Source organism: Pyrgilauda ruficollis, unplaced genomic scaffold (genome assembly GCF_017590135.1).
Source record: "Pyrgilauda ruficollis isolate IOZ18807 unplaced genomic scaffold, ASM1759013v1 scaffold40, whole genome shotgun sequence".
Lineage (NCBI taxonomy): Eukaryota > Metazoa > Chordata > Aves > Passeriformes > Passeridae > Pyrgilauda > Pyrgilauda ruficollis.
The window spans coordinates 2,150,339-2,165,790 of record NW_024525490.1 but is presented as its reverse complement, the minus strand read 5'-3'; the positions used below and the strand labels follow the sequence as shown (position 1 = coordinate 2,165,790).

The 15,452-nt window shown below is 35.2% G+C and overlaps 1 protein-coding gene across 1 annotated transcript in view; it reads left to right on the top strand.

The window, feature by feature from the left end:
• The window catches only part of CSMD1 (CUB and Sushi multiple domains 1), a 1,068,142-nt gene that overhangs the window by 1,000,413 nt on the left and 52,277 nt on the right, over nucleotides 1–15,452 (top strand). Inside the window, exons 51-52 of the mRNA XM_041477428.1 lie at nucleotides 7,030–7,224; nucleotides 9,269–9,442. Of these exons, the coding sequence (XP_041333362.1) occupies nucleotides 7,030–7,224; nucleotides 9,269–9,442 (369 nt within the window). The remainder of the gene's footprint in view (nucleotides 1–7,029; nucleotides 7,225–9,268; nucleotides 9,443–15,452) is intronic.

Here is a 15,452-nt window from a genome sequence, read left to right as displayed (position 1 = left end):
AATCTAGGTTTGCTAAATTAAAGTGCTAGTGATGTACATGACAATTTAAAATCAATATTTTCAGAATGGATTGCTATTCAGAGACAGGCATGTTTTACCCAAGATTTCTTACTTGCAAAGTGCAGAGAGCTTAGACAATTTGCATATCAACCTAGTTTTTTCAGTATTGCTGCTGTGAAGAAAGATGTATTTAATCTCCAGAAACAGAAACATCTTTACTTGATGGGAAGCAAACACAGCACAGAAAGGTAAATGGTAAATAAATAAGTCTGGTTTTATTCCCATGTCTATTAAAATGAAGGCTGAAATCAGGGCAGTTTGTTTTGCAAAGTATCTCTGATAATATCATGCCTGAGGCAGATATTTGAAAGGCTTTTCTTTTTGTTAAAAGCATTTACATCAGATTTGAAGCATGAAAAATGTGATTTGTGATGGTCATAGAGCAAGACACATATGGATCATGGATATTAGGCTACTGAATTTAATTACAGAAAATACAAAGTAACATGTATCTACTATGAAAGCTTAATTGAATAACAAATATCTTGCTTCAGTTATTTTCATAGAGATCCCTAGAACATGATGAAGGGAAGAGACTTCTCTATTGCTCATCCATAGAGTCATAGAATCAGAGAATAATTATAGAGTTGGAAGGAGCATTAAAGATCATCTAGTTCCAATGTCCCCTGCCATGAACAGGAAAACCTTCCTCTAGACCAGTTTGCTTATGGCCTCATCCTGGCTTTGAACACTTCCAGGAATGGGACATTCCCAGCCTCTCTGGGAAACCTGTTCCAGTGCCTCACCACCCTCATAATGAAGAATTCCTAATCTAAACTTACTATCTTTAAATTTGAAACCATTCTCCTTTTCCTATCACTACATGCTCTTGTGAAAAGTCTCTCTCTATCTCTCATGTAGCCCCCTTAGGCACTGGAAAGCCGCTATAAGCTCTCCCAGGAGCCTACTTTTCTCCAGGCTGAATGATACCAACTCCCTCAGCCTGTCATCATCAAGGTGCTCAACCCATTGATCATCTTTTTGGCCTTCTCTGGATTCACTCCAACAGGTCCACATAATTCTTTTGTTGAGGGCCCTGGAGCTGGACACAGTGTTCCATGTGGAGTCTCACAAGAGCAGAAGAGAGGGGTAAAATCACCTCTCTCAACCTACTGGTCACACTTCTTTCAATGCAGCCCAGAATACGGCTGGCCTTCTGGACTGCGAGTGCACATTGCTGGCTCATGTCAAGCTCCTCATCAACCAACACCCCAAGTCCTTCTCCTCAGGGCTCCTCTCAATTTATTCTGTGCCTATCCTGTACTCACGTTTTAGATTGCCCTGACCCATGGGTAGGACCTTGCACTTGGCCTTATTGAACTTCACAATGGTCACCATTATCCATTGATTTGTTTACTTTTCAAATCCATGTCTCTCTGGGCTTTGCTCTTACTGCTTTCCTTTCCACAGAAGTATGTGGATGCATAACCTAGAATACTGACTTTATGGTTCATTCTTCTAACATTTTAATTGGCTGAGATAGTCCCTGTAACTTCAAACTTTATTGCTCTTTTTCACTATTCCTTTTATACATTTATTAAAATATTTAAATCAGGTCCTTGACTGGTTTATGCTAATTCATCTAACATCAAATATTTTAAGGAACAGCTAATGGCACTTTTCTGTAATCTTCATATTGCATATTTTGCTGTAGATGGGTTTTTCTTGAAGGTGTTGTGTGCTGAGCTGTAACAGTGATGGTTCAGATATCTTTTTTATCTAGAAATAAATTGAAAAATAATTATAAATTTGATAATTTATAAGTTTATAAATTAGCATTTTTAATAATTTTCAATATGTTTGGAAAATATCTAGTTATAGAACTAAGAGTCATAAGTAGTTCTGGAATAAAACATTAGTTGTAGTAAAAATGCAAACCCAAATTTTCTAAGATAAACAAGCAAAGATTCACATCAACTCATTGTAAATATTGTGCTGGTGGTTTTTATTTGCTAAGACATTCAGAACATCATACACATTTTCTTTAACACATCCTAAGGTCAGTAAGTATTTTTTGAAGTACTTTGTCAGTGTTTGGTATGTAACATGGAGTACTTATTCAATGAACTGTAGTAAAACAGTTCATAAATTCAGCAATTTTTAATTAGTCCAGATACGTTAGACTGATAACAGATTGGCTTGATATAGCTGACTGGATTGACAGACTGATGCTGAATACCACATGATCCTTCTGTTTATCTGTTTTGAGGTTTTGAAGCCTTTCCTATTTGAATATACTGACCAACAAGAACAACTATTTTCTTTCCTTTGTAGCAGCATACTGAGACTACCAACTTGCTTAAGTGATCCTATTTTGTTCTTAGGTCTTCATTCATAGATTCTGTGATGTATAGGATTACTTGGTTTCAATCTGTCTTGTAATTTTACTAATACTTGTGAATTTAAAGCACACTAGTATCTCAGATACAGTGCATGACTTCACCTTAATGTTGTCCCGATTTTTAAGCTAATACTGAAGTTATTCAAAAGGTTATATTTGAAAAATGTAGGTCACATTACTGCATTAAGTTTACCAAATAGTAAGTCCAAAATGTCCTCTCCCCATTTTTGTGGTTGTTAACTACCAGCTGAAGAATGGCAATTAAGTATCACATGCTCCTTGAAAATAATAATAGCAAGTAATACTAAATAGCAAGTTCCTGTAATTGAAATATTTTTCCATCATGAACATAGTACTTTTTTTTTTCTTTGAAAAAGATAATTGCACTCAGAGTCAAAATATTCAAGATACTCTTGAAGAGCAACATTCAGATGTTTTTTAACACTTCCCAAAATAAGCTTTTCATGAAGATTATTTTTCACTTTTGATATTTAGAGTAGTGAAGGAATAAAATTTTTCACTGAAGTGAGACTGATAGGCCTGTAGTTTCGGGGGTCCTCCTTCTTGCCTTCCTTGAAAACTGGGACAATGTTCTCCAGCTTCCAGTCAGCTGGGATGTCTCCAGATCCCCAAGACTGCTCAAAAATCGTCAGCAGAGGTTTTGCAATTACATAACCGAGCTCTTTAGGATTCTTGATAAATCCTATTTGTAGGAATCCAGCTGGAGCATCAGATCATACATAATTTCAGGGTTGACTGGAGCTTGATCGTTCTCGTAGTCATAGTCCTCCAGTTCAGGGCACTGAGACCCTCTTGGTGCATCATCCATGTTGAAGCAGAGACAAAAAATGCATTAAGCACATCTGCCTTGTCCATGTCCCTGTTTGTGAGGTGACCGTCCTCATCTTGAAATGGGCCAAGGTTATTTCTACACTGACTTTTGCCATTAATATATTTGAAAGAATTCTTTTTATTGTCCACCATATTTTTGGCTGGCTTCAACTCCAGATTAGTTTTTTCCCTACAGTGGCAAGCAGCATCTCTGTATTTTTCCATGACACCTTATCTTGTATCCACAGTCCTTTTCTGCCTTATTTCCAAGAGCAGATCCCTGTTCAGCCAAGCCAAGCTTTTGGCTTTGCCTCACCTGCTTGACTTTCAACGTTACTGTGCCCTTAGGGAGGCAATGCTTAAAAAATGACCAGATGGGTCCCAACACCTGCAAAAATATTTTCCATGGGGATTTCACTTACTAGGTCCCTGAGAAGTTTGAAGTCTGTTCTCCTCATTCCAGAGTCAAGGTCTTGCTGGCACTTTTCCTCTTATCAACAGAAATTTTAAACTCAGTACTTTATGGTTGCTGCAGCCAAGAGAGCCACCAACCTCCACTTCACTTACGAGATCCTCCCTGTTGACAAGCAGTAGATCAAGGAGGGCATCTTTCTGAGTCAGCTCCCTTAGAATCTGTTCTATAAAGTTGTCCTGCAGGATTTTTAGGAATCTTCTGCACTGGGTTGTACTAGCTTTGTGGTTCTCCCAGGTAATTTCTGAAAAGTTTAAGTCCCCCCATAAGGACAAGAGGAGTTGATTTGGAAGTGTCCCATAGTTGCTCAAAATATAAATTGTTGGCATCATCTTCCTAGCTGTAGGTCTACAGTAGACTCCCAAAATGACATTCACATGATTGGTTTGTCCCTTGATTCTTATCCAGAAACTCTCAGCTGAGTAATTACCAGCAGAGAACTCCATCTATTCTACCCCTTCTGTGACATCAGTGCCACCCCTTCTCTGCCTGTTGCCCTTTCTGCTGTGCCTTATCCTTCCTAAAGAGCCTGTAACCATCCCAGAGGGCACTCCAGTCACAGAACTCATCCCACAGGGTTTAATTTACACCAGTGATATCAGACCAGGACTGGGGCAAAGCTTGGAGCTCATTTTGTTTTACTTAGGCTGTGTGCGTGTGTAGAAACATTTTAGTGTGATACTTTGTAGCCAGCACCTTGTGAAGCAGATTGAGAGATTAGTGCTTTTTTCCTAAAGTTTTGGCACACCATACAATTGCTCATCACTGCCAAGCCTGGCATTTTTCCTTTCCCCCTTCCAAGCTACTTTAAACCTCTGTCAGCAAGCCCCACTAGCTCCTGTGCTAGAGCTCTTTTTCCCCTCTGAGAAAAGTGCATTCTGTCAGGTGTCAGTAGACCAGGTGTTAAGGAGATCATCCCATGGTCAACAAACCCCAAATTTTTCCACTTACACCAGCCTCAAAGCCACACATTGACCTGACAGGTCTGCCTATTTGGGCTTCATAACAACTCTTTTTTATGGTAGTTATATATCATTTTGAATTCCCTGCTTAGAGTCTATTCAGAATTAACAATATATGGAGATTGTCATGTCATTAAAATAGATAATCTTAATCATTATTTCAAATTGTAATTATGTTTTCTGACCTATATTTCATGTAAATAAATATTATTCATAAAAGTTAATTTAAAAATGCCATCATTTCCAAGAAACTGACCATAAGAGACAAGTTGATGCACTCATTCACAAACCATGTGCACAAAATCAAGCATCTGTTAATAGTCACTTTTTTGTTTCTTGAAGGATGAGGAATTTAATAAATCAAAATTAGTCCCTGTAATATTAAATTTTTTCAAGCAGCAGGTTTAGTTGATTACATCAACACAGCCTAGACATATATTCTCTGTAGAGGAACATCTTGAATTAGAATTGTACATTTATGCATTAGAACCTGATAGTTGCTTGTGAAGTGTGCTTGAAAACATAAGTGTATCTGTGGATAAAGAAAGAATAAATTGCATACTGACCTCAGTATGTAGAGGTAGCATCTATGCAGCTCATATACATATTCTGAAATAGCTGAACTGTCTTGAGATGTCCTATAGTTAAGACTAAAATTCTCGCTATTTCACTAAATAAGAAGCTTGCTTTCATATTTGAAAGAACCAATAAAACTATTGTTTGAAAGGAGGAGTGATAAAAATGTCAAAGTTGATGGGCATTAAGTCCTTATTTAACATATTTTGTTTTCTGAAAGATTTATATGATTTTCACTACAAGACGTGAAGCAGAGTGCTTCAATGTACATATTTTATTTAACAGGTACGGAAAAATGTTTCTTGGTCGGTTGTTCATAATCTTTCCATAGCTATGAAACACAGTTTAATATTAATACCTAAATTAATTAAATTAGGAAGCAGGAAGTCCTCTATTAACCTGGGATACCGTTCTTTAGTGGTCAAAATATTGTTTTAAAGGCCAAAGTGAAGACCTATTAAGTTTCAAAGTGATTGTACACTGGCAATCCTTCCTAAGATACAAAAAAAAAAAAAAAAATCTAAGAAAATATTCTACAATTTCAGCTCAATATAACATTATAATCTGTAATTTGGAAGTTCTTCAAATTATTTCTCCTTTATAAATACTTACAAATCTTCATAGATATGCCATGTTCTATCACACATTCATACTTGCAATAATACCTCTTTATACCTCTCAGTGTGAAGTCTACAGAACATGTAATTTTTATTTACGTATTTATTTTGCCACCTTGTTAGTCTTTTTCCTGGTGGCATGGTATGAATTAATTGTAGCATAAATGAGAACCATGCTCTTCTTTTTATTTCTTCATTTGGCATTTTTACACACTTCTTCCTCATGCTTTTGTCTTCCACTGAGCAACATAAGAAGAAACTAAATTTCTGCTCCTTCTTCTTGTTGTTGATTGGTTGATTTTCCTTGGAAAGTATAGTTTTACTCAACTGTTTCTGGGCTAGTAGTTTTTTCTAAAGTATTCCCTTAGTAAATTTCACTTAGTGACATAAACAGTGAGTAATTCATCCAGAGTTTTTCTATAGCAGGGAAATTCTGAATAACATGGTAAAAGATAAAAAATATAATTATTTTAAAGAGTCAGAAATCTTTTCATAATGGTAGTCTAGTCATAGGTACATTAAGATAGAATTCTTGTCAATATCATAAATATTTTAAGAATTCTGTGGGCTTAAATTGCAGAGCAACAAATTGAAACTGAAAAAAGAAGATAAACTATACTTCTTGTCTGTACTCAGTAACTGCATTCTCTTACAAAATACAAAATACTAAAAACAACAGAACTGAAATAACTCTAAAAATCTTCCAAATATCATCCTTTTTTTAAAGTCTTCTAAACTGGAATAAAATAATTTTCCTGTATACCCACAGTATATGGTTTTATAGTAATTAGCATTTCAGTGTGTACTAGCACCTTTTATGGCAAAGTGTTCTAAGAACTTCAAGCTTTGCAAACATTACATAACAACATTTGCTTTCCCTTTTACATCCACCATAGTCTGTGATGTGTTTTGTCTCTGAAATCTTTGAATAAATCTCATTAGAGAGTATATATCATTTCACTACATCCACTAAATGAAGATACACTACAAACTCCAGTTCAATTTGTAATACTCACTGTATGAGAATTATTTTTCTTAGAACTTGTATTTCCAAGATGACTGTGGTATTCTAATTCTTAGATTATGAAACATCTGCCAGTAAGGCGAGATATTCACCTGTAAAGAAATATAGGGGCAGAATGCTAATATGTACATTTCCTTTCTTCACAGCTGTAACCTGCCCCAGCATAGAGACTCTTCTGTCAGAACATGTTGTCTGGAGACTGATTTCTGGGTCACTGAATGAGTATGGAGCTCAAGTCATGCTCAGCTGCAGTCCTGGATATTACTTATTGGGTCAAAGACTAATACAGTGCAGGCCTAATGGAACCTGGAGCATAGGCAATGAAAGGCCAGCTTGTAAGGGTAAGGAACATACCTGTTTACAGAATATCCTATGCTTTTTAATACATATCTTTTCTTTTATAAATAAAGGCTTTAATAAGCTATTTTACTCTCACATTCCAATAAGTAAGAAAGTGTGACATTTTCATTAACTTGAAATTAATTTATTCCAGCTCCTTAGGTGTTAAGTACAATGTGTTTCATACAACAGTCAATGATGTACCATCAAGAAATCAACTTGTATTTATTCTACTAGTTGGTGCATAAGTATGTAGAAAGTACTAAGAGATAATATTATTACTTTAGAAGATTATATTGCTTTGACCTCTTGGGTGAAGTACTAAAACTGTACTGTTGGAGAAACATTCATATGAGCTTTTATAGTGTCTCCATACAAAAATGCCATAAATTACATCAATCCTGACTTTGGATGTTTAAGGTTTTAAGGAACCTTGGCAATCTCAGTGGAATCATACAGACTTCAAGGGTTACAGTGCCAAAGTCTTAATAAATTACTCCAAAACTTCATTTTTTCTTTTACAATAAGTTATTTTTTAGATTCTGTTAACTGCAATTGTGTCCCTTTCTTTTTGTACACACAGACTAAAAAACGTAGTTTTGATATGCTGCCTTATATCCAGCTACTGTTCAGCTGCTAAAAAGTCTTTGAAAAGATAATTCTTCCCCACCCTCTACAATTACAGAAATTTTATGTGAGTAGAAAATGGGATGATCCACATCAAATGCAATAAACCAAAAGAAAAGTATTAGAAACACAAGGAGTTGCTGACTGAAGAGATATTCGTTAATTTATAAGAAAGATACATTGTTTTGCCCTCTACTAAAGGACTGAATAGGATTTAATTATAGCAAACTTCATGCCCCAAGAGATATTCAGTAATATATCCATTGGACATGGATCATTAAGATCCAGAAACACACTGCAGTGTATTTTTTTGGAGTCTACAGTTTACTTCCTTTTCAAAAAGAGTTTGATTTTTTTAACATAAATGTAATTAATATTCAGTATTAAAGTTAGAAATTATAATGTTAGGCTAATCCCCAAATTACATTAATGTGACTTGATTGTAGTCAAAATTAGTCTTACTCTTCTGTAGACACATTATGTACATAAGAAACTATGATAATATATTTTCTGATTATGACTGAGTTAGTTAACTGCACGGTAGCTGGTACTTGATTTTATACAAATTCTAACCAATTCCATGTTGTTTTCTCCAGCAAACATTTTAAAATACATGAGTGGGACCTTGGGATTTCAAGTAGGAAGTTTAGTTGTAATCAAGATGCCATTGAAAGTTAACATGATTTACACTAATGTATAAATACAGTTGAAGCTCTTGAGGACATTGGTCTGCATCTTAAATTACAAAAATTTTGTATACTCTTCTAGAAACAAAAGAAATGTCAGAATGGTTTTAATTAAATTAGAGTTTGATACATTCTTGAAGGACAATTTTTCATGTGGTGTGCAATAGCTGTGGGTTGCAGCAGATGCTACAGAAAGTTTCTCTGGTAATTGGTCAAATCTAGTCTTTGGCAAAACCAGATGATTTATTGTTTTAGCAAGCAGACAATCATATATGCTATATGCTTATGAATAGTAGTGGGAAATAAGAAAAAAGACAGTTCATAATAATTCAGAGTACTAAATGTTAAAAAGATTTATAAGACTTTAAACTGTCACAACATTTAAAACAGCCAGGGAAAGTGTATTTAAGGAGCAGCCATGGATATGTACATATGGAATATAACCACAACCTTCTCAGGAATTCATGTAATTCCCTTGTTTCAGAACTAGAAATATGCATTTGCTGCTGTCAAGATCTGCAAGTATCCCAAAGAATTTTTAGTTTTAGAACAGATGTTGCCATATCAAGCATAGTTTTAAGCCCTTTCTATGGAATACAACTCTTGTATTTATTCCTATTCCATTTACTTTTTAAGAAAACACAAGGTGATGAATTGTCTTCCAGTCAAAAAAAAAATATGAAAAGCATTTTCGTATTTCAATATGTTCTGTTTTTTTTGGTTTTTTTCCTAGTTATCTCCTGTGGTGGTCTTCCATCTCCACCAAATGGAAATAAGATTGGAACCTTAACAGTGTATGGAGCTACTGCAATATTCACTTGTAACACAGGATACACATTAGTGGGTTCTCACGTGAGAGAGTGCTTGGCAAATGGTCTCTGGAGTGGTACTGAAACCCAATGCCTAGGTAAAACCCCCAAAATTTTGTTCTTTTGTTTTGTTTTGTCTTAAAAGTATCAATAAATGGATTTCAGCTCATGTCAAGCAACATTTTTGAATCAATGAAAAATAAAGGTGCCTTAAATATGGAAATATTATGTCCTGAATATGATTTTATGCTAATCTACGAGCATATATTTTTTCATTAGACATAAAATTACCTTTTATGTTGTTGTAATGCTTTTCAAACTAGTATGATTTTTAAGTGACTCAAATAATCTTCCACATTCACATTTTTCTTTGTGGAGCAGGGTGTGTGATGAAACTAAGCTTCAAGATAATCTTCAATTAGGACTACTCCTGATGCATTCCAACTCCAATTGAGGACTCAGCATATTGACCATTCGGTCAGGGGAAGCAGACAAAAGGCAGTCAAATGTGGAGCAAAACCAAGACTCTTTCAAGCCCTGAGACTGATATACTTTGGACATGAATTCTCACCCCAACTCTTGCTCTCTTCAGATCCACTCATATTGGTTCTACTAATATGCATATATTAGCTAAACTGCTAATTCAGACATAAGGAAAAAGTTCTCTTTTTTGAGAGAGGCTCAGCAGTGGGTTTATTCTTGGTTGTGAACAGGATATTTATTTCTGGAATCTGTTGTTTGCTTTGTCTGCCCTCATTTTGCAGATTTTCTTCTTGCCTTATAGTTGAATGTACTCGGTTGGTCTCAGGAAAGGAGTAATTCTGCTTTCTTTTCAGTGCTCAACATCACATAAAAGCATCTTTCTTCTATGGTACCTCACTATGTCATTTTAGCAAAAAACATAGTGTTCCATGCTTTTCTTTATATTCAGGTGTATGTGGGAATGCCAAGCACTTCTCCTGGGTGGTGGAGGAGTTTTACAGTGGATCTGCTGCAACACTGTGGATCATGTGCAGTCCCCTGGTGGAAGGCCTCAGAAATGAGTCTGTGGGCTATGGCCTCCCTGTGCTGGACCCAGACAGAGCTGATTTTTGGCTGACTTGGCTTTCCTTGTGGATACATTCTTCTCCCCAGGCTTCTTAGACCCAAGCTAATTGGGCAATAGAACCACCTTTATCTTATCTCAAGCTCCTGTCAGGTGGCTTAACTTTATGTCCAGATTTCCAGGAATTTGCAGAGGCTTATTTGGTGGAGGGGGGAGGTTTGGTGACCACACATGAGCAGTGGCTTCTTTATACAGCTTGAATAGTAGGCAAAGTCCTACAGTGATCTTAGCAATGTTTGAGCCATTAACCTCTCAATTTGTCACAGATAGTAGGCTGCAGCAGAAAGAAAAATAAAGACAGAATATTTTCAGAAAAAAGCACAGGATCATGTAATTCAGATCAGAATCAAGATTTTTATACCTTTCATTAAGTATTCCTGATTGACTCCTTCATTTTGCAACAGGAATGTTTGTAGTTCAATTTTTTTGAATACAGTTTTATAGTATGTTGTCTCTTAAGACATAGAGTGATCAGAAGTAGTGACCATTGTCTCACAGAACTAATCTAACTTCTAAATGTCACTTCAGTATCAGTGACTTCCCAGCAAGATGCAGTTGTTTCTGGCAAATTTTATGAAAATTAAGAACACTCCTCTGGCTTGATATATTTTCACACCTGATTGTTCAATTTGAAATATGCTGTTTTAAGAAAGATGTCATTTTGATGCAGGAAATAAGCATAGGATAGCATAAGCATAGGATATAGGCATAAGGAGAATACACTGATTGCTACTTCTGTTGATATTTAGAGCAATAAAGAAATAAAATAAACTTTCTTTACCTAGGAAAAAAATTGCACTGAGGTGCTGCTTAGGGGAATGATATGATTCAGCATTACTTTTTCACATGTGTAAGTTCATCACTTCCACAGCAGAAGTGTACAGAAGCTTTGTAGCTAAAAACACATCAGCCATCTACTGGTGTCAGGTTATCCCTGGACTGAGCTTGACTGACATTTAAATATGTTGGAAATGCAACTGTGAATACCCAACAGCCCAAAGCTTGTATGTGTGAGTGTTTTCCACAGCCCTTTCTTCTGTTCTGAACATGCAAACTCTATTGCAAAAGAAAGAGCTATTATCCCTGTAGGTTCTTCCAGCGTGTTACACCACTCATTCCAGGGTATTGCCTGACACCTGCATGTAATGAATTCAAGCATAAAGATATATATTAGTATTCATTCATTTTAAATAACCTGAAATACCACTTCATAATCTGATCAATAATAACAGTATTTAGTACTTATGTACTATACTTTTCTTTTTTGAAAGGCTATATGCAGGATAATTTGGCTGCCAACATATGCAAACTAAACAATACACAAATCTCAATGGATTCTGTTAGTATTATAAATCACTCTTGCTCATGAAAGGCTGGAAAAGAGTTTTTTCTTTCTTCTATTCTGACTATTGAGAAATAACATTACATTGAACATCCCAGAAGATTAACTGTCTATGGTAGTCATGGCTTTAGATTTAAATAGTTTAGAGATGGAGAATTTTCAGTACATGACTTACATATATATAGATATATAACATATATCTATATATATGTAGAAAAATACCACACTATTCTGAAAGCCAGTTTAGAAATGATACCTAGTAAAGCTTTCAACTCTTTGGGAAACAGTTAATAAGTTTATTAGATCTCATATTTAGGAAAGACTGTGTCTATATGCAGCTTGAATTAAATTAATATGAAGTCGTCCTTCTCCAAGAATAATTTGGTGCTGGATTTTTTCTAATTCAGACTTTACAAATTCCATTGAAATTGGTATGGATTACTATTATCGCCTTATAGCTAATAACTTTTTAATTTTTTTCCCACCTGATTATCTGCATTCTGCATTTTAATTTATTTTTACAGATCTTTTCCCACTTGTAATGAACACGGGACCTCTTGCAAGAGCTATTACTGTAGTAAAAGCATTGCTTGCTTTATGATACTTCCCAATTCTATTCTTTTTCTAGAAACTTAGATGGACTTCAGTTCCTATTTGATTGATTTCATTGTTGAATGAAACCCTATGCTTAGAACTGTTAAATGCATGGATCTACCTCACCAGACAAAAAAGATCACATTTAGAGCTGGCAGGTTAATCACTACTTAGTCCTTGCTATTTCAAAATCAGACAGGCTCTATAGTGCTAAAAATATTATACAGCTTTGAGTGTGAAAGTCTAAATTTGCGTTACCTTATGCATGCTGCAGAAAGTTTTATTTCTGCTGCTAAACTCCTTCCTGTCTCTCTTACATGCTTTCACATAAAATATATTAATACCATGTTCTTCAGACACTTAATTTAGATGCAATTAAGAATACAATCCAAGGTCAGTGGAACTATGTAGGCTCCTCCAGAGAGCAATTCAGAAAAGGTAAATTCTTACATTTTAAAGCTAGATGATGTGAATACTGCTAATTAAATATTCAAGGACGAAATGCCCAAAATTTATTTCAGAGGTGCCTTTAAGACTTACCTGAAGCCTGTGAAAATCAGAAGGCAAAAATGCAGGGAGCTCTGAATGAGTCTTACCATTTCAAAGGAAATATAATGAGTTAGAGATGCTTTTTATCTACACTGTACCTGCATTAATATAATTCAAGACAGCTATAGATGAAAGTAGATATCACTTTATGTTACCTAGTGATATGTGTAGAATTAATTTATGATTTCAGATTAAATGAGTACACTAATTTCTATATCTTAAGAAAGGGTTTGTCAATTCCTTATTATTTGTCTCTGTATAAAGCAAAAATCAGGGGCTGTAGTTAGTGAGTCTAAGGCTCAATTTAAGACCTACCTATTCAGTTTGTTAGCATTACATGTATTTCTTTTCATTAGTTATACAAGGATAAATATGAATTGGTATGCAAGATTTCTTTCAATTTCACTCATTCACACCATTAATAATATGTCTTTTTCCCTTTTTTCCTTCCAAGAATATTTGCAACTATAAGTCATAAAACCAATGTGTTTTTATGCATGCTTTGTGTGTATGGCTGACCATAGGTTCATATAGGGTACAGGGCAAATTGGAAGCATTTAAATTTGCCTTACTCCATCTGCAAAATCAGTGGAATTTAATTGTAGATCAGTGTGTTTTCCTGAAAAGATACTTTTCCCTGTGTTTTTATGCTTTTCAGATGCAAAACTACACATATACAAGTCAAGGACATACTTAAAATCTAAAGTTAAATATAATCTACTCCATTCTGTCTTTTAATTATATAATATATACAATGCCTTAGATTTATCTGTATGAAAATATGCTGCTGTGGACTATGGTTGTGTAAAATATCTAATCCTTTAATTGGTAACTCATAGGTAAATTGCAGTACAATATTATGATATTGGCTTTTATTTTAAATTCTTACTAAAATGAAATAGAATTATTTGTATCTTGCTTTCCAGGTGTTTTAGAATAAAACTGCTGAACCAACCTTGGTGCTTATGAACAATTTTCTAAATTCTTGAGGGCATATTTTACTAAAAAAATCCCCTCACAGACTTCTTAATTTTCTTTCATTTTAGTTGATGAGAAAATTACATACATTTTGTGTCATTGCAGTGCTCTTTCAGTTCTTGATATTTTGGAATAGTTAATTTAAATGAGTCAAAATTCCCTGAAAAATCATTAAATACAGTAGGTGGAATGATCTGTAAATGAAATGACTTGCATAATAAGTCCAGCATCTTGTTAAATCTCCATTTAAGAGAAATGCATAATATTTTTCTTTATGCCAGGTGGCACATTTCATCTATCTTTCTTCTTGAAATTCCCTGTGGTCCTGTGTTTGTCTTTTGTGCAGCTACTGCTTTTCAATTCTTTACTATTTAGATCTAGAAAATGTAAAAAATCCAATTGTACTCCTTTCTATTTCACCTCACTCCCTGGAAAAAAATACAGAGAAAATATTAGGAACTAATTTCTAGGCATAGGGAAAATAAGAAAATAATTGGGAACAGGCAGGGTGGAAGAATCAAAAGCAAACCTTGATAATCTTACTGTCTTTTCCAGTGACTGTCTCATGAGATGTAGATTCCAGCAGTAGATTTCTTTCGCTTTGTTGTTTAGCAAAACTTTTGAAACAGTCTCCTTTTGTATCCTTGTAACCAAATTGAGAAGACAGGGACTGGATGGGGGGACTGCAAAATGGATGGAAAACTAATTGAGCCAGCAAACTCTAGGTGTATTGTTTCTTGTTTCCAAGTGTGACTAGGAGCCAGTGGATAGTGAGGATGAATACAAAGGCCCACGCTATCCAGCTCTATCCGTCACTGGATAACAAACTGGGATGCAGGTGCAGCAAGTTTGAGGGTGACACGAAATGATGGGAGAACAGTTGATGTGTGGATTCTAGTACTGCTACACAGAGGGACCTTCAGAATCTGGAGGCATGGGCCAGCAGGAAGCTCTTAAAGTTTAGGAAAGACAAATACAGAATCCTGCACTTTGCCTTGAATAAAGCCATTTGTGAGTACTCTTGGAACTGACTGGGTAAAATCAAGCTTTACAGAAAAATGACTGAATGGAGACTGAATGGAGAGGCTGACTAAGAGTTAAAAGTGTGGCCTTGCAGTAAAAATATCAGACTAGAGTGTATGAGCACCAGTATAGTCACTAGGTCATGGTTATTATTTCCTCTTCAGCACTCATGTGGAAAATTGTGTGTAGTTATTGTGTCCTCCACCATACAAGAGAGATATTGCAAAATGAAGCAAGTTCAGGGGAAGGACCCATTAAGGGACCAGGGGCTGGAATATCTTTTAAACAAGAAGAGGCTGAGTGAGGCTGGATGAGAGAGAAGGGTAGAAAGGATCATATTACTAATTTGGACTGAGAAAAATAAGATAAATTATTCCATGGCACGTTTCAAGGAGAAAAAAAATATGCTTTCAATGGCCTCTGTTGCCATATTCTCTGTTGTAAGGGGAAAAGTAGCTGTATGATTAGTGAAAAACTTGCATTCATACTTTTTTCCTCAAATTTGCAGTATAACACC